Source organism: Pan troglodytes, chromosome 10, assembly GCF_028858775.2.
Source record: "Pan troglodytes isolate AG18354 chromosome 10, NHGRI_mPanTro3-v2.0_pri, whole genome shotgun sequence".
NCBI classification, from domain to species: domain Eukaryota; kingdom Metazoa; phylum Chordata; class Mammalia; order Primates; family Hominidae; genus Pan; species Pan troglodytes.
Genome location: NC_072408.2, coordinates 118,050,345 through 118,077,730, shown reverse-complemented (window position 1 = coordinate 118,077,730; position 27,386 = coordinate 118,050,345). Strand labels below are relative to the sequence as shown.

The 27,386-nt window shown below is 50.3% G+C and overlaps 1 protein-coding gene across 8 annotated transcripts in view; it reads right to left on the bottom strand.

Moving 5' to 3' along the window:
* CUX2 (cut like homeobox 2) overlaps nt 1-27,386 on the bottom strand; it is a 319,403-nt gene that overhangs the window by 83,373 nt on the left and 208,644 nt on the right. For all 8 annotated transcript variants that reach the window (XM_016924219.4, XM_054663544.1, XM_016924221.3 and 5 more), the window contains one exon: nt 2,986-3,064. In XM_016924219.4, the coding sequence (XP_016779708.2) occupies nt 2,986-3,064 (79 nt within the window). The remainder of the gene's footprint in view (nt 1-2,985; nt 3,065-27,386) is intronic.

The following is a 27,386-nucleotide window of genomic DNA, read 5'->3' as shown; positions in this document are numbered from 1 at the left end:
GTCCACAGACCACACTTTGAGTAGCAACAGGCCAGAAGACCTCCCTCTTCATCCAGGCCACACGCTGTCGGAGGGCAAGCTTTGTCAGCATTGCTGGATTAATGTCCCAGGGCTGCAGTAGAAAAGCACCACCAACTGGGGGCTGAAAACAACAGACACTTATTGTCTTGTAGTTCTGGGGACCATAAGTCCAACATCAAGACACTGGCAGGGCTGTACTCCTTCTGAAGACTCTAGGGGAGGATCCTTCTTGTCTCTCCCAGTTTCTCGTGGTTGCTGGCAATCTTTGGTGCTCCTTGCCTTGTAGCTACATCATTTCCACCCTGCCTCTGTTTTTACACGGCTTTCCTCAGTGGCTATCTCTGTACCCTAGTCTCTTTTTTTTGTTGTTGTTGTTGTTGAGACAGGGTCTTGCTCTGTCACCCAGGCTGGAGTGCAGTGTTGTGATCTCGGCTCATTGCAACCTCCGCCTCCTGGGTTCAAGCGATTCTCCTGCCTCAGCCTCTCGAGTAGCTGAGAATACAGGCTACCACACCTGGCTAATTTTTGTATTTTTAGTAGACATGGGGTTTCCCCATGTTGACCAGGGTTGTCTTGAACTTCTGACCTCAAGTGATCCTCCTGCCTCTGTCTCCCAAAGTGCTGGGATTACAGGCTTTGAGCCACTGTGCCTGGCCCCATACTTCTTACAACACCAGTCACTGGATTTAGGGCTCACCCTAAAGCCAGGATGATCTCATCTTGAGATCCTTAGCTAATTACATCTGCAAAGACTTATTTTCAAATAAGGTCACATTTTGAAGTTCCACGTAGACATAAATTTTGGAGGCCACACTATCCAACCCACTACAGTTGCCCCAGACAGAGGAACAGTGGACTTTCCCACCCCAAATACAAAGATCCCAGAAATGACCTTGACATCTACTCTAAATGACTCTGTGTTCTCTGTGGCTTGGGTTTTGCAGTCGGACAGCTGAGGGTGGGATGTCATTTTCCTCTTCACAGGCCCCCAGCCTCAAACACCTCCCGCAGTGCTGATTCCTGCCACTGTGTGGAAGGATGGGGAAAGGACTGGGAGAGGTCTGGGTGGGGAGAGTTAGCACAGCAAGGCCTCCTCCGGGCTCTGCCATTGGTAAGCAGATCATTTCAACTCTTTGGGCTGCTGTTTCTGGGTCAGTAAATGAGAAGGTAGCAGGGGATGGGCCATTTAAAATAAGGGAAAGTTTTGGCCGGGTTTGGTGGCTCACATCTGTAATCCTAGCACTTTGGGAGGCTGAGGTGGGCGGATCACTTGAGGCCAGGAGTTTGAGACCAGGCTGGCCAACATAGGGCAACCCTGTCTCTACTAAAAATACAAAAAGTTAGCCGGGAATGGTGGTGCATGCCTGTAATCCCAGCTACTCGGGAGGCTGAGGCAGGAGAATTGCTTGAACCCGGGAGGCGGAGGTTGCAGTGAGCTGAGATCGCACTACTGCACTCCAGCCTGGGCAACAGAGCAAGACCCTGTCTCAAAAATAAAATAAAATAAAATAAAATAGGGGAAGCTTTTATGGATGTCTGGCATATGTATAGATCCTTTGTGTACAACCAAATGTTCTCAAACTGTAACCCAAACCAGGACCGAGAAACCACAGTCCCAGCACCCAGAGGCCCCTCCCAGGAACTCTTGGCCCCCTTCAAGTGTTTGAAACCACTATCTTGATTTCCAATAGTACAGGTTGACTTTTTTTTTCAATTAAGGTGAAATTCATACAACAGAAAATCTATCATTTTAACGTGAACAATTCAATGACATTTAGTACATTCTTGATGTTCTACAACCACTTGTTCACTTAGTTCCAGAATATTTTTATCCCCCAAAAAGAAACTCATACCGATTAAGCAGTCACTCTCCAATCTCCCTCCCCAGCCCCGGGCAACCAACAATCGACTCTATCTATGGCTTGCCTGTTCTGGATGTTTCATGTAAATGGAATCCTACACTACGTGGCCTTGGTTTCTGGCTTCCTTCACTCAGCACTGTGTTTTCGAGGTTCATCTTCACTGAAGCACATATCACAACTCCATTCCTTTTTTATTTGAGACAGAGGACAGTCTTGCTCTGTCATCCAGGCTGGAGTGCAGGCATGATCTCAGCTCACTGCAATCTCCACCTTCTGGGTTCAAGCGATTCTCCTGTCTCAGCCTCCCGAGCAGCTGCGATTACAGGTGCCCACCACCACACCTGGCTAATTTTTGTATTTTTAGTAGAGATGGGATTTCTACTAAAACCGCTGGGTTGGCCAGACTGGTCTCGAACTCCTGACCTCAGGTGATCGGCCCACCTCGGCCTCCTAAAGTGCTGAGATTACAGGCGTGATCCCCTGTACCCGGCCCTCCATGCCTTTTCATGGAAAGGGAGTAATACTCCCTTGTAAGTCTAGGCCACATTTTGTTTATGCATCCATCCGTTGATGGCCATATGGATTGCTTCCCCCTTTTGACCACTGAGTAACATTAATTGTCTGTTTTTAGATTTTCTGTAGGTGGAATCCTACAGGATGTGCTCTTCTGGGGCTGGCTTTTACTCAACAGCAGATTTTTGGGGTTGGCTGTGCCATTCTGGGGGTACTGGAGGTCTTGCCTCTATTGTCACCTGCAGGCAGAGAGCACTGGGTGCCCTCAGTCTTCTGTGCTAATGGGATGGGGGCTCTAGTGGGTAAGATTTCAGCTCCCCAAGTAGGTCCAGGTGGGATATCTCATCAGGAGTCCCCCTAAAGCAGGCTCCTGGCTGATGTGACAACATGATGAAGGAAGATGGGGGGAGCCCTGTGGGGACATGTCACACCAGACTGGCCACAGCTCCCCCTGCCCTATACAGAGTGCCTGGCCTCACCCAGGAGCCCAGGCATGTCCCCACATCCCACCTCAAAGTCCCTGTGTCACAGTCCTAATGGCTATTTATTGTCGTTAACTATTCAATTACGGAGCCCAAGCATTTCTTACCTGGTGCTTCAATTAATTGCTTGTAAACACTCAGAAAAGCAGCCTCCGCCTCCTGACTTCTCTTACTAAGGGCCACCACCTTTGGAGACAACAAGAGAAAGAGTCACGTGTAACCATGGCATCTGTGTCTGCAAGCAAATTTCATCATTTTTTTTTTTTCCACAAGAAAACATCTGCAGGTTTTTTTGTTTTGTTTTGTTTTGTTTTGTTTTTTTTTTTTTGAGAGAGAGTCTTGCTCTGTCGCCCAGGCTGGAGTGCCATAGAATGATCTCAGCTCACTGTAACCTCCGCCTCCTGGGTTCAAGTAATTCTCCTGCCTCAGCCTCCTGAGTAGCTGGGATTACAGGTGCCTGCTACCACTACAGGTGCCTGCCACCATGCCCAGCTAATTTTTTTGTACTTTTGGTAGAGACGGTTTGACCACGTTGGCCAGGATGGTCTCAAACTCCTGACCTCAGGTTATCTGCCCACCTTGGCCTCCCAAAGTTCTGGGATTACAGGCATGAGCCACCATGGCTGGCCATGTATTTTTTTTCTTGTTTGTTTAAGCGATGGGGTCTTGCTACAGGTTGCCCAGGCTCGTCTCGACCTCCTGCGATCCCCCTGCCTCGGCCTCCCAAAGTGCCGGGATTACAGGCCACCACCGCACCTGGCCTTAGTCATTTTCTACTTGTGCAAACATGGGATGGGGGAGGGGCAAGAAGGAGAAATGAAGGTTAAAAGTGTGGGCTCTGGAGTTAGAAAATCTGGGTTGAAAGCCCAGCTCCACTGTGTGCAGGCTGTGTGACCTTGCACTGCCCCTCTCTGATTCTCAGTTTCTTCATCTGTAAAATGTGGGGTAAATAACAGGACCTACCCCCCTGTTGGGATTAAATGGAGCCGCACCTAAGTGCTAAGCACAGGGCCCGGCACACGGTGTGTTGGTGACACCTGTTATTCTTCTTATTAGTAAAGGGTAGACTGGAAGTTCAAATATGATACATGTTTTAGGAGGAAAGTGGGACACGTCTAGAGAATATTTCTTGCCACTAAAAATGAAAGAGAAATTGTTAAAGCTCTCGTAAGATATCAAACAACTTTAACAAATGTTGGAGGGTAACAGAATTACCCTCTTTAAAAGAGGTAGAAATGTATTGGTGATTAAAGTGATTAAAAAAGGTTAGTTTTAGGCTGGGAGTGGTGACTCATGCCTTTAATCCCAGTGCTTTGGGAGGCTGACGCGGGAGGATTGTTTGAGCTCAGGAGTTCGAAACCAGCCTGAGCAACATAGTGAGACCCTGTTTCTACAAAAGATAAAAAAATTAGCCAGGCAGGGTGGCTCGTGCCTGTTGTCCCAGCTACTCAGGAGGCTGAGGTAAGAGGATTGTTTGAGGCCAGGATTTCGAGGCTGCCATGAGCTATGATTGCACCACTGCACTTCAGCCTGGGCAATAGAGTGAGACCCTATCTTAAAAAAAAAAAAAAAAGATCCATTACAAAATCTCTGTAATTTCTCTCATTGTTAGTCTGAGAAAGTCTCTGGTCTCTCACCTTCCAGCATGGATGACAGTCTCTCATTCCCTCAACAAATGTTTCCTGAGCACCTGCTATGCGCCAAGCACTGTGGGCTGAGAACCCAGCCATGAATAAGGCAGACTCATGTCCCACCCTTATGGGACTTACAGTCCGGTGGGGACACTGGCATTAAGGCAGCTTCCCCAGATGACTCATTAATTACAAGTGCTAAACGCTTGGCAGAAAAGCACAGGGTGGCCTTGGGAGTGTGTAAATTGGGGGGAGGCTGACCCAGTTTGGTAACAGAACATCAGGAATTATCTCCCTGAGAAGGGGAAGTCACTTGGGGGAGGGCAGAAAAAAAGTTCTAGAAGCTAGACAAAGGGAAAATCACCAAGCTGTAGGTAGGTCTTTTTTAAATTTAAATTTTATTTATTTATTTATTTAGAGACAGAGTCTTTCTCTGTTGCCCAGGCTGGAGTGCAGTGGCACAATCTTGGCTCACTGTAACCTCTGCCTTCTGGGTTCCAGCAATTCTCCTCAGCCTCAGCCTACCGAGTAGCTGGGATTACAGGCGCCTGCCACTATACCTGGCTAATTTTTTTGTATTTTTAGTAGACATGAGGTTTCACCATGTTGGCCAGGCTGGTCTCGAACTCCTCACCTCAAGTGATCCGCCCACCTCGGCCTCCCACAGTGCTGGGATTACAGGCATGAGCCACTGCGCCTGGCCCTGTGGGTAGATTTTTGTCCTTGCTTAGATGGACAAGAGTGAGTTTCTGGGGACATGCGATTGAGTGGGAGACACAGCTATGGCCAGTAGGAAGCGTAACCACTGCACACCAGCCTGGGCAATAGAATGAGACCCTATCTTTACAAACAAAACAAATGCACAGGAGGAGGTGCAAACACTGGCGGCTACTGTGAGCCCTGAGGAGGGGGCAATTCATTCAGAATCTTGGGGCGGGGGCGGGGGGGCATCCCTGATGGGCTAATAAAAACAAATGGCACCGAACGTTTACTGTGTGCCAGAAGCTTTTACTATTCATGAGAGTCTGTCTCCACAGACACATCAATCACCGAATGGCTGCTGCCACCTGCCCCATGATACAGATTAGAAAACGGAGGCTCAAGGACGTCAAGCCACTTGCCCAAGGTCACCCGGTTAGCAAATGGCAGGGCCAAGATTCACACCAGGTCTGGGGATTCAAATTGCCACTCTGAATTCAAATGCTGCCTTCCTTTTGTCCTGGATAGAAAAATTACCCCAGCCAGTGGGGCCGGGTGTTCAGGGCCCATGAGGATGCCGCTGCCTTACAAGCCAACTATAGCTGCCCTGGGCGAGAGGCTGCGGTGCTGGTGACTTGGCACCCAAGAAAACAATGAGAAACAAAAGCAATTCATCTCATGGGTCTTAGAAGGAGAATTATCAAAGACCAGCCAGAAGAATGACTCAATGTTCCATTTTACGGTTGCCTGAGCTGAGTGCATGTGGTGGCTGGGGTCTGAGGAAAGGCACTGGCCTCCAATGAGAGACTGAGCAAGGGTGGGGACAAGTGCTGGAAGATTCCTTTAATGTTTCCCTGTCCCTGCCTAGAGCACCCCCTACTTTCCCTTCATGGCACTTATCAGTGTATAATGGTCCATGATTTATCTCTTCCAGTGGGGAAGACTAAATCTAACATTATAAGGAGGATAATAGTTTTGGTCTTAAGTTTTCCCCACTGGAGCGGAGCTGTTCAATAAGGCAGCCACCGGTCCATGTGCTACTGAGCACTTGAAATGCAACGATTCCAAACTGAGATGGGTTGTAAGTGTAAAATATAGCACTTCTAAGTCTTAGAAAGAAAAAGGAATGTAAAATACCCCAATACTTTTTTTTTTTTTTTTCTGAGGCAGAGTCTCGCTCTGTAGCCCAGGCTGGAGTGCAGTGGCACGATCTCGGCTCACTGCAAGCTCCACCTTCTGGGTTCACGCCATTCTCCTGCCTCAGCCTCCCGAGTAGCTGTGACTACAGGCGCCCGCCACCATGCCTGGCTAATTTTTTGTATTTTTAGTAGAGACGGGGTTTCACCGTGTTAGCCAGGATGGTCTCGAGCTCCTGACCTCATGATCTGCCCGCCTCGGCCTCCCAAAGTGCTGGGATTACAGGTGTGAGCCACCGCGCCCGGCAATAATTAAAAAAAAATTTTTTTTGGACAGTCTCGCTGTGTTGCCTAGGCTGGAGTGCAGTGGTGTGATCTCGGCTCACTGCAACCTCTGCCTCCCAGGTTCAAGCAATTCTCCTGCCTCAGCCTCCTGAGTAGCTGGGATTACAGGTGCCCACCACCACGCCTGGCTAATTTTTTTGTATTTTAGTAGAGACGGGGTTTTACCATGTTGCCCAGGCCAGTCTCAAACTCCTGAGCTCGGGCAATCCACCCGCCTCGGCCTCCCAAAACCAATAATTTTTATATTGATTACATTTTGAAATGCTAGTGTTATGAACATATCAGGCTAAATAAAATATATTATTAAAATTAAATTCACCCACTTCTTAATTTCTTTTTTTTTTTTTTTTTGAGACAGAGTCTCACTTTGTCACCCAGGCTAGAGTGCAGAGTAGCTGCAATTACAGATGTGTACCACACGTCTGGCTAATCTTTGTATTTTTAGTAGAGACGGGGTTTCAACATATTGCTCAAGCTGGTCTTGAACTCCTGATCTCAAGTGATTTGCCTGCCTCAGCCTCCCAAAGTGATGGGAATACAGGCGTGAGGCACTGCGTCCAGCTACACTTCTTACTTTTTAAATTGTAACTACTAGAAATTTTAAATTACAAATGTGGCTTGTGTTCTTTTCCTGCTGGACACTGTTGATCTCATGGATCAATGGCTGGCAATCTTTGGTCCTTGGTGTGAATCTGGCCCTTCATCTGTTTGTGTAAATAAAGTTTTATTGGAACAAAGGCATGGTCACTGTTTTACGTGTCTATGGCTGCTTTTATGTTACAAGGACAGAGTTGTGTAGTTGTGGAAGATACTTTGTGGCCCGTGAGACTAAAAATATTTTCTATCTGGCCCCTTTTAGAAAAAAGTTAGCTGATCCTTGCTTTAGGGGTTCATCTAACAGCTGGACAATATTTTTAAAAACAGAGATAAAAAATTATCCTGAGGCCAGGTACAGTGGCTCACACCTATAATCTCAGCACTTGGGAGGCCAAGGTGGGAGGATCACTTGAGTCCAGGAGATTGAGACCAGCCTGGCAACATAGCAAGACCCTATCTCCACACACACACACAAACACACACACACACACACACACATAGCTGGGTGTGGTGGTCTACATCTGTGGTCCCAGCTGCTTGGGAGGCTGAGGAAGAGGGATCACTTGAATCTGGGAGGTTTAGGCTGCAATGCACTCTAAGTGCACTCGTGTCACTGCACTCTAGCCTGGACAACAGAAAAAGACCCTGTTTCAAAAAAAGAAAAATAATCCTGAAAAAATTACTCAGGTGTGGTGGTGCACCCCTGCAGTCCCAGCTACTCAGGAGGCTGAAGTAGGAGGCTCGCTTGAGCCCAGGAGTTCGAGGCTGCAGTGAGCTGTGATCACACCACTGCACATCAGCCTGGGCAATAGAATGAGACTCTATCTTTACAATCAAAAGAAATCCTGGACTGGCACTCAGTGTGAATCAGTTCATGTTTAGGGCTTCCCAAAGTCAACTGACTTTCAAAGACAGGAGCCGTGTAGATTTCCTGCCTCATTCAGTCTTGTTTCAAGGCAATGACTGGCTGTCTGTGGAAGGCCAGGTCCCTAAATTCCTCTTTTTTTTTTTTTTTTTTTTTTTTTTTGAGATGGAGTCCTGCTCTGTCGCCCAGGTTGGAGTGCAGTGGCGCAATCTCAGCTCACTGCAACCTCCACCTCCCAGGTTCAAGTGATTCTCCTGCCTCAGCCTCTTGAGTAGCTGGAATTACAGGCATGCACTACCATGCCTGGCTAATTTTTATACTTTTAGTAGAGACAGGGTTTCACCATGCTGGCCAGGCTGGTCTCAAACATCTGACATCAGGTGATCCGCCCGCCTTGGCCTCCCAAGGTTCTGGGATTACAGGTGTGAGCCACTGCGGTCCTTAAATTCCTGATGGCATCAGAGCCTGACCTGGTACTGGGCCTAATGTCACTATGAGCATCTCTTGGCCCCAGTTTGTCCGTGCATCAAGTGGGAAGAATAACCTCTACCTGCCTACAAAGCTGTTGGGGCAGGATGAGCTAACATGCAGCAAAGAGTCCCATGGAAGCTGATGAAAGCTTTCAAATAAATCAGAAAATTCTTCTTCTAATCACATAGGATATCTTTTCCAAGGGCTGAAACTCAATGCATTTCACCCACATGCTGAGAACAAGTGAGCTTGGCATAAAAGGCCATGTTCAATAAAAGGCTGTGTGTTTCTGTCTCATGGCTCTGCCCAACCACACAGAAGGGCAGCAGCAAAGTGCCCAGAATGACAGATTTGCCCTATGACAGGAACACCCTTGAAGGCCATGCGGAAAGGAGGAGAAAAAGACAGGAAGAGGAGGAGGAGGATGGAGGAAGAGGAGAAAGAGGGAGGAAGAGGAGGAGAAAGAGGGAGGAAGAGGAGAAGAAAGAGGAGGAAGAGGAGAAGAAAGAAGAGGAAGAGGAGGAAGATGGAGAATGAGGAGGAAGGGGAAGGAGGAGGGAGGAAGGGGGGAAGAGGGAGGAAGAGGGAGGAGGAAGGAGGAGGAAGAGGGAGGAGGAAGAGCAGGGAGGAGGAAGAGTGAGGAGGAGAAGGAGGAGGGAGAGGAAAGAGGAGGAGGAGGAAGAGTGAAGGGGAGGAGGAGGAAGAGGAAAGAGGAGGAGAAAGAGGGAGGAGGAAGAAGAGGGAGGGGGAGGAAGAAGAGGGAGGGGGAGGAAGAAGAGGGAGGGGGAGGAAGAAGAGGGAGGGGGAGGAAGAAGAGGGAGGGGGAGGAAGAAGTGGGAGGGGGAGGAAGAAGTGGGAGGGGGAGGAAGAAGTGGGAGGGGGAGGAAGAAGTAGGAGGAGGAAGAAGTGGGAGGAGGAGGAAGAAGTGGGAGAGGGAGGAAGAAGTAGGAGGAGGAAGAAGTGGGAGAGGGAGGAAGAAGTGGGAGGGGGAGGAAGAAGTGGGAGGAGGAGGAAGAAGTAGGAGGAGGAAGAAGTGGGAGGAGGAGGAAGAAGTGGGAGGGGGAGGAAGAAGTGGGAGGAGGAGGAAGAAGTGGGAGGGGGAGGAAGAAGTGGGAGGGGGAGGAAGAAGTGGGAGGGGGAGGAAGAAGTGGGAGGGGGAGGAAGAAGTGGGAGGGGGAGGAAGAAGTGGGAGGAGGAGGAAGAAGTGGGAGGGGGAGGAAGAAGTGGGAGGGGGAGGAAGAAGTGGGAGGGGGAGGAAGAAGTGGGAGGGGGAGGAAGAAGTGGGAGGGGGAGGAAGAAGTGGGAGGGGGAGGAAGAAGTAGGAGGAGGAAGAAGTGGGAGAGGGAGGAAGAAGTGGGAGGGGGAGGAGGAAGTGGGAGGAGGAGGAAGAAGTGGGAGGGGGAGGAGGAAGTGGGAGGGGGAGGAGGAAGTGGGAGGGGGAGGAAGAAGTGGGAGGGGGAGGAAGAAGTGGGAGGGGGAGGAAGAAGTGGGAGGGGGAGGAAGAAGTGGGAGGGGGAGGAAGAAGTGGGAGGGGGAGGAAGAAGTGGGAGGAGGAGGAAGAAGTAGGAGGAGGAAGAAGTGGGAGGAGGAGGAAGAAGTGGGAGGGGGAGGAGGAAGTGGGAGGAGGAGGAAGAAGTGGGAGGGGGAGGAAGAAGTGGGAGGGGGAGGAAGAAGTGGGAGGGGGAGGAAGAAGTGGGAGGGGGAGGAGGAAGTGGGAGGGGGAGGAAGAAGTGGGAGGGGGAGGAGGAAGTGGGAGGGGGAGGAAGAAGAGGGAGGGGGAGGAAGAAGAGGGAGGGGGAGGAAGAAGTGGGAGGAGGAGGAAGAAGTGGGAGGGGGAGGAAGAAGTGGGAGGGGGAGGAAGAAGTGGGAGGAAGAAGTGGGAGGGGGAGGAGGAAGTGGGAGGGGGAGGAGGAAGTGGGAGGGGGAGGAAGAAGTGGGAGGGGGAGGAAGAAGTGGGAGGAGGAGGAAGAAGTGGGAGGGGGAGGAAGAAGTAGGAGGAGGAAGAAGTGGGGGAGGGAGGAAGAAGTGGGAGGGGGAGGAAGAAGTGGGAGGGGGAGGAAGAAGTGGGAGGAGGAGGAAGAAGTGGGAGGGGGAGGAAGAAGTGGGAGGGGGAGGAAGAAGTGGGAGGGGGAGGAAGAAGTGGGAGGGGGAGGAAGAAGTGGGAGGGGGAGGAGGAAGTGGGAGGGGGAGGAGGAAGTGGGAGGGGGAGGAGGAAGTGGGAGGGGGAGGAAGAAGTGGGAGGGGGAGGAAGAAGTGGGAGGGGGAGGAAGAAGTGGGAGGGGGAGGAAGAAGTGGGAGGGGGAGGAAGAAGTGGGAGGGGGAGGAAGAAGTGGGAGGGAGAGGAAGAAGTGGGGGAGGGAGGAAGAAGTGGGAGGGGGAGGAAGAAGTGGGAGGGGGAGGAAGAAGTGGGAGGGGGAGGAGGAAGTGGGAGGAGGAGGAAGAAGTGGGAGGGGAGGAAGAAGTGGGAGGGGGAGGAGGAAGTGGGAGGGGGAGGAGGAAGTGGGAGGGGGAGGAAGAAGTGGGGGAGGGAGGAGGAAGTGGGAGGGGGAGGAAGAAGTGGGAGGGGGAGGAAGAAGTGGGAGGGGGAGGAAGAAGTGGGAGGGGGAGGAAGAAGTGGGAGGGGGAGGAGGAAGTGGGAGGAGGAGGAAGAAGTGGGAGGGGGAGGAAGAAGTGGGGGAGGGAGGAGGAAGTGGGAGGGGGAGGAAGAAGTGGGAGGGGGAGGAAGAAGTGGGAGGGGGAGGAAGAAGTGGGAGGGGGAGGAGGAAGTGGGAGGAGGAGGAAGAAGTGGGAGGGGGAGGAAGAAGTGGGGGAGGGAGGAGGAAGTGGGAGGGGGAGGAAGAAGTGGGAGGGGGAGGAAGAAGTGGGAGGGGGAGGAAGAAGTGGGAGGGGGAGGAAGAAGTGGGAGGGGGAGGAGGAAGTGGGAGGGGGAGGAGGAAGTGGGAGGGGGAGGAGGAAGTGGGAGGGGGAGGAAGAAGTGGGAGGGGGAGGAAGAAGTGGGAGGGGGAGGAGGAAGTGGGAGGGGGAGGAAGAAGTCGGAGGGGGAGGAAGAAGTGGGAGGAAGAGGAGGAAGTGGGAGGGGGAGGAAGAAGTGGGAGGAGGAGGAAGAAGTGGGAGAGGGAGGAAGAAGTGGGAGGGGGAGGAAGAAGTGGGAGGAGGAGGAAGAAGTAGGAGGAGGAAGAAGTGGGAGGAGGAGGAAGAAGTGGGAGGGGGAGGAAGAAGTGGGAGGGGGAGGAAGAAGTGGGAGGAGGAGGAAGAAGTAGGAGGAGGAAGAAGTGGGAGAGGGAGGAAGAAGTGGGAGGGGGAGGAAGAAGTGGGAGGAGGAGGAAGAAGTAGGAGGAGGAAGAAGTGGGAGGGGGAGGAAGAAGTGGGAGGAGGAGGAGGAAGTGGAGGAGGAAGAAGTGGGAGGAGGAGGAAGAAGTGGGAGGGGGAGGAAGAAGTGGGAGGAGGAGGAGGAAGTGGAGGAGGAAGAGGAGGAAGAGGAAAAGGGAGGAGTAGGGGGAAAAGGGAAGGGGAGGAAGAAGTGGGAGGGGGAGGAAGGAGAGGGAGGAGGAGGGAAGAGGGAGGAGGTGGAGACCATCCACAGACACCCTCAAGAAGGTCACTGTCAGGAATAGCTCAGCATCTGTGGAAGCACATGGCATTTACGCAGCCCACTGTGATACGAGGGGTGACAATGTGTTTAGTCCCCCGAGGATGAACGCAGCAGGTGTAGAACTGCTTCTGCCAGGGGCGAGTCAAGCCTGTTCTAGCCACATAGCTCTTTTCAGCCAGGTGGTTAAAAACAGAAAATTTGGGCCCCCTCCCCTAGGCTGAGCTCCGCCAAGCTGTCTGAGGTCGCAGGGACATCTGGGAGCCACTGAGAACCACTCTGTGCCAAGTTCTAAGCCTTACTATGTGCTCCAGGCGTCTTCTTTGAAATCCCCGCCTTCCCCCAAGCACACCTTTAGGATGTGAGCATTGTGATCGGCCCTTTTCTACAGAGGAAGAAAGAAACTAAGGGGCAGGGATGTTAAGTCACTTGGCTAAGATGAGAGCACTAGTTAGTGGCAGAGGTGGTATCGGTGCCCAGGTGCCTCTCACTCCAGGGCCCAGACTTGCAGCTGCAAACTGTGCTTCTCCAAGTGCTGTGGGCATGAAAAGGGGGACCTGCCATCGAGACTGCACAACTCCTTCCCTGGGTTCCGTGGAACATACTTTGAGAACAGCCTCCCTCTACCACTGGGTCCTGGGCTCTGGAGAGGGTAGAGTGATTCTGAGAGATGATGGGGGGTGGATGTCTGATGTGGCAGGAATTCCAGAAGAAGCTGAAGACTGGTGGACAAGCGAGAGGAGGCAGGTGCTTGGAGGGTCTCAGAATGAACTCGGGCAATGGAAAGGCAACCCAGAGATTGGGGAGTGAAGGAATGAGCTGGGTTCAGAGGGGAAGGGGTGTCCCTTGATGGCCTCTGAAGGCTGGTTGTCCCTCTAGGGCATGCAGATCAGCGGGCCACACAGAAGGCAAAGAGGGGCAAGAGTGCGAGGGGGGCTCAGAGAAGAAAGGAGGGCCACGGAGAGCTAGGGGGGCTGTGGTGGGAGATAGGTTTGGTGCGGTGGGTAGGGGCCGATGGGCCGTGGAGAGGAGCGATGAGAACCCCTGGAAGCCATGAAGCAGGGCCAAGACTTGCTCAGATGTACCAGAGGGGGAGGGGCTCCTGTTGACCACTCAGGGGTGCTTTGGGGTCTGGGTGGGAGGTACTGAGCTCCCCACCAGGGGAGGCATCCAAGTACATGCCCCTGTATCTGTGAGGCTGTAAAGGTACTCAGGGAGACCCACATGTGGGGAGGTCTGGCTAGACTATCCTGAGGGTTCCCACTCACTCTGACAGTCTCTGTGAAAGATCCCTTTTCTTTACAGCACCCTTCTGATTTCCTACCACCCGGAAAATGGGGGTAACAGCTACTTCGATTGGCTGATTTGTGCATTATTATTGATGATAACAGTGACTACTGAGCACTGACTCTGTGCCAGGCACTGTGCTATGTACTGGATGCACATTAGCTTAACCCTCATCCCTCTGGGGGTGTGACTATCCCATTTAACAGATGAAGATGTCGAGGCACAGAGGGTGATGGCCACATGGTGCTGGGAGCTGAGACTCGGACGCAGCTTAGTCTGACAGCAAAGCCCATGCTTCTCAGCCTCCACTCAGAATTGATTCTTTGGTTGGGGGCTGGTGGAAGCAGCTGGAATAACCAAAAGAGCTGGAGGAGCCAGGCCGGCAGGTAGGTGGGGGACGGGAGGCCAGGAGGAGCTGCAGGACTCAACCCTGCCTGCCTCCAGGTGTGTCTGCTGGGGCCCCCGTTCCCGGGTGAGTGCTAACGTGCTCTCTGCCATCCATCAGTGATGCTGCTGAGCAAATGAAAATTACATTTTAATGTCAGGGATTAAATAAGAAATAAGTTTGACTTTTGTTTTTGATAGCTAGTTGTCAAACTGGGTTCTCAGGCTCCTGCTAAAATGGGGCAGAAATTGGAGACCCTCTCTGGCCCTCTGGAGGGTCACCCAGGGGTCCAAGAGAGGCCCCATCCTAGCCTGTTTCAGGAGCCAGCACTAGCTGGTTCTAAAGACTGATTAAGGTTGGGTGTGGTGGCTCACGCCTGTAATCCCAGCACTTTGGGAGGCCGAGGCGGAGGGATCATCTGTGGTCAGGAGTTCGAGACCAGCCTGGCCAACATGTGAAACCCCATCTCTATTAAAAATACAAATATTAGGAGAGTACCTGTAATCTCAGCTACTCAGGAGGCTAAGGCAGTAGAATCTCTTGAACCCGGGAGGCAGAGGTCGCAGTGAGCCAAGATCGTGCCACTGCACTCCAGCCTGGGTGACAGCGTAAGACTCTGTCTCAAAAAGAAAAAAAAAAAGACTGATTGGTTGGAACAGAATTAACGCATTTGGCCACCTGTCATTGTCATTGTTTTGCCTTCTCAGATGTAAATCACTAATTCATTTTGAATTCCCAAGTGTAAGTCACTAATTCATTTTGAACCCTTAGGGGTAAGTCACTAAGTCATTTTGAACCCTCAGGTGTAAGTCATTAATTCCTTTTGAACTTTCAGGTATAAGTCACGAATTCATTTTTGGACCCTCAAGTGTCAGTCATTAATTCGTTTTGAGCATTCAGGTGTAAGTCACTCAGTTTGAATTCACAGGTGTAAGTCACTAAGTCATTCTGAACTCACAGGTGGAAGTCATTAATTCATTTTGAACCCTCATGTGTAAGTCAGTGATTCAGAGCTTGAGCTCTGAGGCCCCCTCTCCTCAGATGTGCAGGTCCAGCTTCCAGATTCTGCCCTCTATGCCTCAACCTGCAATGATGATGGGCACGGGGTGCACAGCAACTCTGCAACAGCAGCAGATGGTGCACACTGAGCACCTACTATGTGCGTGCCCAGGGACTCAAGCCAGCCCTTCCCCAGTGCCTAAATATATAGTGATCCTTAGGGATGTCTGGAGAAGCACCAGGCACCCTGATTTGTGTTTGTGTTTTAGTGAAAGGAGGTGTTTGTGCTTGGTCTGGATTCTGAGCATCCCTACCTCTGAACACAGGGCACCCACGCATCCGTCAGCATCTGCTGACATCAGGGCTGCAGGAATGCTAGCTTCTATCCAAACATTGCTCCATTTTCTCAACTAGCCAGTGGGCATCCCAAGGGTAGAGACTAGCATTTAAAAAAATTGAATATGGCTGGGCATGGTGGCTCACACCTGGAATCCCAGTACCTTGGGAGGCTGAGGCTGGTGGATCGCCTGAGGTCAGGAGTTCGAGACCAGCCTGGCCAACATAGTGAAACTCCGTCTCTACTAAACAAAAACAAAACAAAACAAAACAAAACAAAAATGGCAAAAACCACAACTACTTTTGAGGAAACAGAGTGAGACTCCATCTCAAAAAAAAAGGCCGTTTCTAAAAAAACAGTATTTTATAAATTAAATAAAAATAAAATCATACATGCAAAGCATTAAGACGGTGCTTGACCCATCACAGATGCCTAATACATTTATTTGCTTAACAGATATTAATCAGGCATCTCCTAGGGATGGGGCTGTTCTAGGTACTGGGCATTCAGCACCAAGCAAGACTGGTGCAAACACCTACCTCTGTGGAGCTGACATGTTTAGAGGCAGAGGCGAGCAATGAAATAAATCATGAAAGAGAATGTGGGACAGTCGTCAAGTGCAGGGGAGGAGAATGGAGTAGGGAGGTGACAGGAGTCCTGGGCAGGGCATGTGGGGCCACAGGAGGGGAAGGCGTCGTGGGGAGCTTTGGGAAAGAGTATTGCAGACAGCGAGAACGGCAGGTGCAAAGGCCCTGGGGCAGGGGCTGTCTGGCTTGTTTGAATGCCAGCAGAGAGGCTGGTGTGGTGGGAGATGGTAGACAAAGGGGAAGAAGAAAGGGGGTCGGGAGGTGAGTTGGGGGGAAGAGCCCTGGGGGTCACTGCGGGGATCCAGTCTTTTTCTCCAAGGGGTCTGAGGAGCCACGGGAGGGTTTTGTGCAGAGGAGAGCACATTCCTGTGATCTGACACGCGTTTTAACAGGACCCATCTGGCTGTTGTGCGGAGAAGGGACTGAGGGTCTGGGGTGGAAACAGGGAGACCAGGGAAGTGGCTCCTGCCGAGTTCCAGGAGAACAACCCAGGCGGCTCAGAGCAGGATGGTGGCAGTGGTGCTAGGATTCTGGGATTGTGAAGGTCGAGCCACAGGATTTGCTCCTTGGGAACACAGAGTGGATGTTGGAGGCATAAGAGCAACAGAGGGGCCACGGATGACTCCACAGCTTGGGGCTTTAACAACTGGATAATCATTCATTCATTCATTCATTTAGAGATGGGGGTCTCCCTATGTTGCCCACACTGGTCTGGAACTCCTGGGCTCATGTGATCCTCCTGCCTCAGTCTCCCAAATTGCTGGGATTACAGGTGTGAGCCACTACGCCTGGCCTACTGGATGATCTTCAATGGCTCCTGCTATGACATTAACATTTTTCTCCCTCAGAGCCCAGGCGGGGCTGGGCACAGAGTGGGCAATAAACCAACACTGAATGAATGAACAAACCATAAATAATATAAGGAAGGAACTTAAGAGCCTCCCTGAGCTAATCCTGCCAAACTGCCAAACTTACATAAAACCCCGAGGCTTCCCAGAGAACAGTGGAGAATGATGCCCTCCTAGTAGCTCAAACTCAGCTGAGGTCCTGACTGCTCTGTGGAGACCTCTTGCAAGCTCCCTGGTAGGGAGGGGACAGAGGCCCAGGATGTGCCCCAGAAGTCCCAGCACTTGTCTTGAGGAAGCAAATAGCAGGGTAGGAAAGAGGAGAAACTAGCCTGGGGGTGAGGAGACCTGGGTTCTGGTTTTAACTGGGGCCTGCATCCCCATTCACCTTGGGCAGTCATTTTCCCTTTCAGAGCCTCAGTTTCCCCATCTGTAAAGTGAAGGTGCTGGGCTATGGGCCGAAGGCTCCTTCAAACTCAGTTGTGCATTGATTCTAGATTCTAATTCACCAAGGCAGATATAATATACATATCTTTTAGAGATGGGGTCTCACTCTGTCACCCAGGCTGGAGTGCAGTGGTGTGGTGCCATCATAGCTCACTGTGGCCTCAAACTCCTGGGCTCAAGCGATCTTCCTGCCTCAGCCTCACAAGTAGTTGGGACTACAGGCACACGCCACCATGCCTGGCTAATATTTTCATTTTCTTTTTTTGTAGAGGTGGGGTCTTGCTATGTTGCCCAGGCTGGTCTTGAACTCTTAGCCTCAAGTGATCCTCCTGCCTTGACCTCCTAAAGCGCTGGGATTACACGTGTGAGCCTTGTAATCCTGGCCCACACAGACAGATAGAGAGACAGAGAGACAGACAGATATTGTCTTGTCCTCACATGAACATCCCCTGCACCCCTCTGGACCACCGCTGGGATTTTAATGAGGCCAGTGCAAGACCTAGGAAGCCCACCTACCCACCCAGGCTCTAGCTGAGGGGAGGGTCTGCAGGAAGAGGAACACCATGCAATTTTATTCTAATATTTGTAATTATTCCCAGGGTAAAAATAAGGCACAGAGCAAAGTGTTTTCAAATGTCGGCATTAAGAACACTTTTGATCCAACATAATACAATCCCCCAAATGCATTTATGTCAGGCTCCCGGAGATACCGCGAGTGGTGTTCCGTGCCAGGCTGGCTTTCACGGCTTGGAAGCAGTGCAAAAATGAAATGTCCCACAAGCAATGGCTGGCAGGTCTGCTATTAGCAACAGTGTAATCATCAATTATGTCCAATCACAAACTGCTGATTTTATAATTATCAAATGAAGTTCTAACTTCTCACCTCCGCTCGGTGGCAACTAATATAATCTCTCAGTTCCAAAAGGAAGCTTTTTTCCCTTTTCCTTTTCCTCTCGTTCTCTCTCTTCTGGGGGAAAAACAATTTCCAGGCCTCCACGTAAGACTGCATTTAAATTGCTTGTCACTCAAAACAAAGGGGAATCACTCATTTGTAATTCACCAGCTACCTGAACAGACTGCCTGTTTTCCTCTAAGCATCCATGCACCGAAGCACAAAGATCATTTTTCTATTGTTAAAATTGTATAAGCCAGGGCTTTTTTTTAGCAGTGAATACACAATTTCTCTTCTCTTCCGAGGGCTCCTGGCATAAAAGGGACAGGAGGCTTTCTTTAGCGCCTTGCAAATAAATTTCGCTTTTGGGTATTAAAAAAATACACTATACGCTCATATAATGAGCCGAAAGCTGCAGTATCAATTCTTTGATATGGTCATATATGGAGATGAGACCAGGGCAGGAGTTATGTTTCCTGCCCTGCCTGGGGTGTGGCCAGTACATGAAGCTGGGAATCCAGATCCACTTTCATGGGCTCTGGGAAGCATCTATGTCCAGTTTTCTCTTTTTGGGAGCTGCTGATGCCACAAGCATGGCCCCACGCTGCTTGGCATGTGGCTGGCAGGTCATGCACGCAGGAACAACCTAGAGTGGGTGCTCCGGCTCTGACCTTGCCATTCCAGCCAGAAGCAGTTTCCAGCTGTGTGTCTTTTGGGCCACCTCCTCCCAGAGGAACAAACCACAGACAATTGCCACCAGCCCCCTGTGTGCAACTGATGAGGATGTCTTCCCAAGGCTCAGCCTCCGAAGGCCAGGCTCGTTTTGCCAACAGTTCAGTTTTTCTGCCTAACTGATTATAATCATAATACCTTCCAATTTTAATCTAGAGCTTTTTATAGCTTACAAAGACCTTTTTCACGGGAATTAGCGCATCTGAGCCTCCAAACGCTCCCAGGGGCAGCCCTGGGTCCTCTTGTTTTAGAGGCCCAGAGAGGCTGAGAAGGCGGCTCCAATATACACACACGAGGGGCCAAGGCAGGGTGTGAATTGGGGGGCGGGGGGCTGTCTTTGGACTCAGAGCCAGTTGTGTGGTAAGGAATTTGGGGTTGGAATCTGTGTGACACCCCCACCCCCACACCTGAAGTGGGCAAGTGGCTTCCATTTTGGGTAATTCAGAACAAACTCAGGTTCACCCCTAAAATGTCCCTTCTGTCACCTGAATGTGCTGTGATTCCCTGAGTGGAAGGGAAAGGGGGTGGGCTCCCACCAGGAGCTCTTTGTCAGCCACTTTGGCCTTTTTTTTTGTAGCAGCCATGAGAACTAAGAAATATTCCCGATGGCAGTGACACCGTCCTATATGACACTGTGACGGTGGGTACATGACATCATGCATTTGTCAAAGCCCCTAGAACTTTGCAACACAAAGAGTGGCCCCTCACGTAAAGTATGGACTATAGTGAATAATTGTGTCTTGACACTGGTTCATCACGGTAACAAATGCACCACATGCTAATGCGAGATGTTAGTCATCGGGGAATTGGGGTGGGGGAAGAGGGAGTCTATGGTAACTCCCTATACTTTCTGCTCAAATTCTCTCTAAGCCCAAATAAAACTGCTCTAAAAAATAGGATCTAGGCTGGGCGTAGTGACTCATGCCAGTAATCCCAGCACTTTGGAAGGCTCAAGGCAGGCTGATCACCTGAGGTCAGGAGTTTGAGACCAGCCTGGCCAACATGGTGAAACCCTGTCTCTACTAAAAATACAAAAATTAGCTGGGCATGGTGTCGCGTGCCTGTGATCCCAGCTACTCGGGAGGCTGAGGCAGGAGAATCACCTGAACCTGGGAGGCAGAGGTTGCAGTGAGCCGAGATTATGCCACTGCACTCCTGCCTGGGCAATAGAGTGAGACTCTGTCTCCAACCCCACTAAAAAAAAAAAAAAAAAAAAAAAGGGTCTATTAATTAAAAAAAAATAAAATAAAAAAAAGGCAATAGCACCCGGGACTTTTCTCAGTGCTTATCATGTGAGTTCAGTGAATCTGTGCAAGAGCCCTGGGGTCCGTATCCTTCTCTTCCTCATTTCACAGATGGGGAAAATGAGCCTTCAGAGAGGTGGGGAAACGTGTGCAAAGTCACACAGCAAGTGGCAGAGCTCGGATTTCCAGCCCGGGCTCCAGAGCCTGTTCTCTGCGCTGTGTGAGTAAAGGGATGATGCATGATCACTGGGCTCTTGCCAAAGCCTGCCCCTCCCCATGGGATACTGCCATGTGTGCTCCCTGCACATGTGTGTCCCACCTCGTTCATGGGGGTCACACGACACACGAGACTGGGGGCCATGGATGGTGGGTCCACGGCCAGATGCACCCCATGGACAACATATTTTCTTGGACCCTCCAGTGTTTTAAAAATATTTGAGCTGTCAAAATTCATCAAGTTATACACTTAAGATTTGCGCATTTTACTGTATGTAAATTATACCTCCATAAAGTCCTGTGAGCATGAAAATATGTGCATATATATTGAGCCAGTATTTAAAAACCAGAAGAGTTCCAAATTGCTGGCTTCTCTTGGGAAATTAGAGGATCTGGCCACCCTGGGCCCATGTTTCCATCGACAGCGGCCACCTGGAGCTGGGTGTCAGCCGTCTGTTGGGACAGGCTGAGGGTCTGCATTTGGCTCCCCGTATGGGTGTGAGCCCGTCCAGGCCCCATGAGCATTAGCGTTTCTCTGTGGCCTAGACCGACACCCCCTTTATCCTGGGTTTGCCCCCCTCCTTGAAATTTCTCAAAGCCCACCAGCCCCTCCCCAACCCTGAAGGAGTGATTGCATAGCCGGGTGACAGACAGACAATGCTGCAACAGGAGGGCTGGTCCTTGTCCTACTTCTGCTTCCAGGCAGCATCCACCTCCCCCTCCTATGGCTGGCAAACTGCCAGCCGAACCTCCATGTGAGTCCTGCACACAGAAGAGGCCCTTCTGACTCAGTTCCAACCTGGGCTTGGAGAAAAAGGCCATTTGCGGTGCCTGCAGGAATGTGAGACTTCCTGGGTGGTGAGGCATGCCTAGGTGGAGAAAGAACTAGCAGCTTTCCTGGAACACTCTGTGCCTCAGTGTCCCCACCTAGAGAGCAGGGACATCGGGACCCAGCTGGGGTGTGAAGACATCAGCAGTTAAAAGATATGCTTTGGGCCAGACGCAGTGGCTCACGCCTATAATCCCGGCACTCTGGGAGGCCAAGGTGGGTGGATCACCTGAGGTCAGGTGTTCAAGACCAGCCTGGCCAACATGGTGAAACCCTGTCTCTACTAAAAATATGGAAAAAAAAAATTAGCCGGGCGTGGTGGCGGGCACCTGTACTTCGGTTGCTGAGGCAGGAGAATCACTTGAACCCAGAGTCTGAGGCTGCAGTGAGCCAAGATTGCACCACTGCACTCTAGCCTGGGTGACAGAGCAAGAGACTCTGTCTCAAAAACAAAGAAACAAACAAACAAAAGATATGCTTTGTTCACTGTTAAACACAGGGTGAGGTTGGCCAGGCCACAGACGGTTCTTGGAATTTCTGGCCAAAGGGTTGTGAGGGTGTGTGAGAAGATGACATCGTCTAGGGGGAACATGAGGGGTGGACGCCCCTGGAACATGAGGGCTGAAGCCAAAAAACCAGAGCGTGGGCAGAGGGTCAGCAATGCCAAGAACGCCTCTCCCCATCCTGCCCCCAGCAACAGGCGCCCTCTTGAGACTTGGGGCTGTCCAGGGTCTGCATGCCAGGCCCCAGTGACACCTGCTGCCCCCTGACCTGGCTTGGTGACCCTGACCTGGCCCATGAACTCTCGCCACCCTGTGCTCTCTCAGCCCTGTGCTGCAGTAGCCATGTCTCTGGGAAGGCTGCAGGGATCCCAAGTGGCAGCGGCCTCCCCTTTGCAGTGATCCTGACAAGTTCTCCGAAATACCAGCTCAGAAGAGCGGAGCTAAAAGAACACGTCTGCCCTTTCTGGAAAGGCGGCTGCCCAAATGTCACTGAAGTGCCACCCTGCCCAGGCTTTTAAATATAGCAGCGTCCTTTCTGGACGTATCTGTGGAGTGTGGCTGGAGACAGCCCCGGGAGAGCCTCAGCCGGGCATGCATGCCCTCCACTGTCTGATCCCAGCCCAGTCTAGCCGGGGTCCTTGCTGCCTAACTTTCCACGTGCGGTGCTCGCTGTGGACTCAGCCGTCTGCAGTGGGCTCCAGAGGTGAGGAGCCTGGGTTTGATTCCCAGTAAATGCCTCCCTCTTTGTGGCCTTGGCCACAAATATCCACATCTGAGGGTTATCATCAGGATTAAGGTGATGATACATAAAAGGTGCTTAGCACATAGCCTAGCAAACAGAAGATACTCAATAGATGTTGATTTTATTATCATTAATTATTATGATCCTTGATGTACACAGCCCTATGCCAAGATGAACAAAACACAGCCCCAGCCCCTCAGTCCTAGAGTCAGAAAGACATAGACCACAGCAGAGGGTGGCAGGGAAGCAGCGCTTTGAGGAGGGACAGTCAAGGACGGAGTCATGTACCCTGCAGGGCACAGCTAGGAGGGCTTCAAGGAGGAAGAGGCACAGGCTCACACAAGAGAGGCGGGCCGTTGATTCAACAGGAGGGAGAGCAGTTGCATACAAAGGTGAGAGGTGAGAAAGGACCTCGCCTTGCCAGACAACACCCACAGTCCATTCCTCTAAGTCCAACTTTGCAAATGTGGAGCCTGTGGTCCAAATTCCACATGCACTTTGTTTTGCTCAGGTTTTAAAAATGATTGATGTTAGCCAATCTTTAAGAATCCGGAGATTTTTGTTTTTTGCATAAAAATCAAGATTTCCAGCTTCTCTGGAAGAATTGGAAGATGTGGCCACAGTAGTGTCATGTTCCCCCATTATAATCACATTGATCACACAAAGAGGAATACAGTGAATTGGAGGGTGGCCAGTGTGCTGGGCACCGTTTTAAGTGCTTTATATATATTAAGTCTAGAAATCATCCTAAAAGCCCTGTGAGGAAGGTGCCTGCACTGGTAAAGGTTTAACAAGTGGCTGTCTGGTGAGAAAAAATAAAAAAGGTCTGATTTGTAGTGTCTGCCAATGGCTGTGGTGTAAATACTCCCACCATGGCAGATTTCATGCAATCAGTGTCACTGATGGTGGCGTTCACTATATGAATCTCTGTGTCACACCAGTGGCAGGTGCAGTTATCATTTCTACTTTCCAGATGAGGAAACTGAGGCGCAGAGAAGTCAAGAGACTTGCCCCGGGTCATGCAGCTAGGAAAGCTGGCAGAGTAGGGATCGGGAGACAGAGCAGCTTGGCCCTGAAGTTTGTGCTCTCAGCTCCTGAAATGAGCTGCAAGACCAGACTGCTTTAATCTGCCTGAGTGGGGTACAGGCCACTCCTTCAGATGGCTTACAGAGTCCCCACCTGCCCCAGTCCCCACTCCTCCCTGTTGTCTCATCTGTGCCTGCGTTGTCCATTTTGTGCACCTGCCAGGCCCTCGTGGGTAACTGAGGTTGCAACTCTGCTTTGGGGATGAAACGCCACCCTGGTCCTACTTTTCTGTTTGTGTCCAGGTTGTGGACCTGGACACAAACAGGAGGCACTTGGGTGGGGCAGACCCAGCTCCTTTTCCTCTGTCCCTACCCTGTCCCCTTGCACCTGACACAAAACACAGAGAAAACCTCTTAGCTCGAATGCTCCTCATTGTTTTCTCATTCTCTTTTTCCCAGGAATACCAGCAGCATCATTTTTCTTTGAGACAGGGTCTCGCTCTGTTGCCCAGACTGGTGCAGTGGTGTAATCATGGCTCACTACAGCCTCGATCTCCTGGGCTCAAGTGATCCTCCCACCTCAGCCTCTGGAGTAGGTGGGAACACAGGGGTGTGCCACCATGTCTGGTTTATTAAAAAAAGAAAAATTGTGCTTCTGGATGACTAGGTAGATAGCATCAAAACAATGGAAAAAAATTAAGAAAAAAGTAAAAAAAAAAGTTTTTTTTGGGTAGAGATGGGGGTCTCACTATGTTGCCCAGGGTGGTCTCAAACTCCTGGGCTCAAGTGATCCTCCTGCCTTGGCCTCCCAAAGTGCTGGGATTACGAGCGTGAGTCACTGTGCCTGGCTGCACCACCAATTTAATATAAGCATTTTTTCTGCTCTCCTTCTCACCTCCTGCCATACCATAGAACAAAACTTTGAAACAACATGATTTATAAGGGAAAAAAATACCAAGAACAGTTCACCTTGGGTTGGAAATACAAATGGTGCTGTATCCCCTATGCTCTGTGGGGAGAAGTTGCTTCCATTTCTCAGAGTAGGGGGGCTTGGATGGGGACCCCATTTTTCATTCTGTTTCTCAAAGACAAGCAGCCTTGAGAAGCCCCCACAACAGCCTTCATTGCTCCCAGCTAAGAGCCCAGGATGGCAGCAAATGAGAGAGAGGCATGTATTTGGTGGGAAGCATGGAAATAATCATGTGTGAGTAGATTTTTGAAGTAATTTAATTACCTTGCACAGCAATGAAATCTGGTTTCTGCTTTCATTAATGACCAATGACATGGGCTGAGGTTTCCTGACACCCTGGGGGAGAGGAGTTTATGCAACCCCAGGCAGCCTCAACTGTTCTGTTCTGATCAGTCCAGACCTTGCTACCAATTGCCCCCTGCCCCTGCCTTGGGATTGACTAGGCTGTACACTGGGAAACTCCCGATGGAAGTGCCCAGCATTACCTGTAAGTAGATTTGCTAAACACATTGAACCTGAACCTGATCATGCCTCTAGATCCAACTGCTCATACATAGCAAATACAAGGATGGAAGAACAAGTTAAATGACACCATGGGGTCGTGATCAGCAAAATCTCAGCTAGAGGTAACGGGACTTGCTCAATGTCTTGCAGCTCCGGACAGAGCTGGGATTGAACCCAAGCTCATGAGCACAGTGCTATCTAGCGACAACATGGGGAGCTGGAGAAAGCACAGCTGGTCTTCCCAGAGGACGGGACAAGCACCCAGAAGAACAGCCCAGAACCAAGGTGGGTACTTCCCCACTAGGGGTGAGGTCCCTCCTCCAGCCCCCTCTCTAGGCCGACTTTCTCAGCTGCCCCACACACTTCCTGGGTGGAAAGTGCCCATCACAATGGCTGCCTCAGCTTCTGGGTTCACCCTACAGCACCCATGCTAACAACCCAGTTTGGGAGGCCAAGGTAGGAGGATTGCTTGAGCCCAGGATTTCGAGACCAGCCTGGGGAACTCTGCCTCTTTAAAAAAACAAAAACAAAAAAACCCCAAAAAGCTAATAACCCAGACCGGTCAAAACCAACCAGTTCTGAATTCAAACTCCTGGGATAATGAATATCATTGGCTTAGCTTGAGACCAGCATCAGCCCCTGGTCCAATCAGCTGCAGTCAGAGGAAAGTTTTTAGGAAAAACTGTTCTGGTCACTTCCACATACAAAGAGCAGGCACATGTGCTCACGAACACACATGCACACACACATACAGGAAGGGATGGACAGGGAGCTTACAGATGAGAAGACATGGCTTGACCAACTTGTCTCAGTTTGCCTGGGACTTTCTTGGTTTTAGCATGGAAATTTGTGCACCTCAAGACCTTCCCAGTTTTAAAACTGAAAGTTCTGCTTGCCGGGAACCCCTCAGTCCAGGGCCAAGCTGTGACAGTTGATCACTCTACTTAAGAGGTGCATCTTAGCCAGACATGGTGGTGCATGCCCGTAGTCCCAGCTACTTGGGAGGCTGAGGTGGGAGGATCACTTGAGCCCAGGAATTTGAGGCTGCAGTGAGCTATGATTGCACCACTGCACTCCAGCCTGGGCAACAGAGCGAGACCCTGTCTCAAAAAAAAAAAAAAAAAAAAAGGCACATCAACCAATCATAATGTGTGAACCTATTTGAGTCCTGATATAAACAAAAATCTGTTTCAAAAAATGGGAGGGCTAACCAGGGACACTGGGTATTTGATGACATTAAGAAAGCACTATTAAAATTTTGAGGGTAGATCATATTGTGGTTACATTTAAAAAGAGATTCATTTTTTCAGAAATATATACTAAAATATTTACAGGTAAAATGATACAATGACTTGAGTTTTCTTCAAAATAATCCAGAGGTGTGAGAGGAAAGTGGCTATGCAGGAATAGTTGTTGAAACTGGGTCCATGGGACTGACCAATTATTTTATTCTCTTTACTTTTGTATGCTGGATTTTTTCCATAATAAAGAGTAAAAGAAAACCTACCAAAATGCCCATCAATGATAGACTGGATAAAGAAAATGTGGCACATATACACCATGGAATACTATGCAGCCATAAAAAAGGATGAGTTCATGTCCTTTGCAGGGACATGGATGAAACTGGAAACCATCATATTCAGCAAACTAACACAGGGAGAGAAAATCAAACACCTCATGTTCACACTCATAAGTGGGAGTTGAACAATGAGAACACATGGACACAGGGAAGGGAACATCACACACCAGGGCCTGTCATGGGGTGGGGGACTAGGGGAAGGATAGCATTAGGAGAAAAACCTAATATAGATGATGGGTTGATGGATGCAGCTGCCCCGGCTGGAATGCAGTGGCGGAATCTCGACTCACTGCAACCTCTGCCTCCCAGGTTCAAGCGATTCTCCTGCCTCAGCCTCTGGAGTACCTGGGATTACAGGCATGCACCACCACGCCTGGCTAATTTTTGTATTTTTAGTAGAGATGGGGTTTCACCATGTTGGCCAGGCTGGTCTTGAATTCCTGACCTAAGGTGATCTGCCCACCTCGGTCTCCCAAACTGCTGGGATTACAGGCATGAGCCACCATGTCTGGCCTACAAATCTAATCTAGGAACACAGATCAGCAAACCTGTTTCATCAAGAGCCACAGAGCAAGTATTTTCAGCTTTTCAGGCCACCTGATCTCTGTTGCAACTCCTCAACTCTGCCCTTGTCGTGAGAAAGCAGCTGCAGGAAATATGTGAACGAATGTGCATGGCTGTGTTCCAATAAAACTTTATTTGGCCCACGGGCTATAATTTGCCAACCTCTGGTCTTGAAGGATTCAGTTTCATCACTTATTTGCTGTTGCAACTTAGGAAAGTCACTCAACCTTTAAGGTTTCCTCCCCTGTAAGATGGGGATAATCACAGTTCTGTATCAGGCCAGGATTCAATGCGATAATGAATTGAGCTTGGCCCAGTGTCAAAGTGAGTAGTAGGTCCTCAACAAATAGCAGGTGATACTGTTATTGATCTGTCATACTCTGCTAGAACATTTTGTTCACTGCTTAGAACAGCATCTGGCACATAATAGAAGCCCAATAAATATTTGTTGAAATGATGAACAATTATGTCTGCCCCTGTCAAGCAAA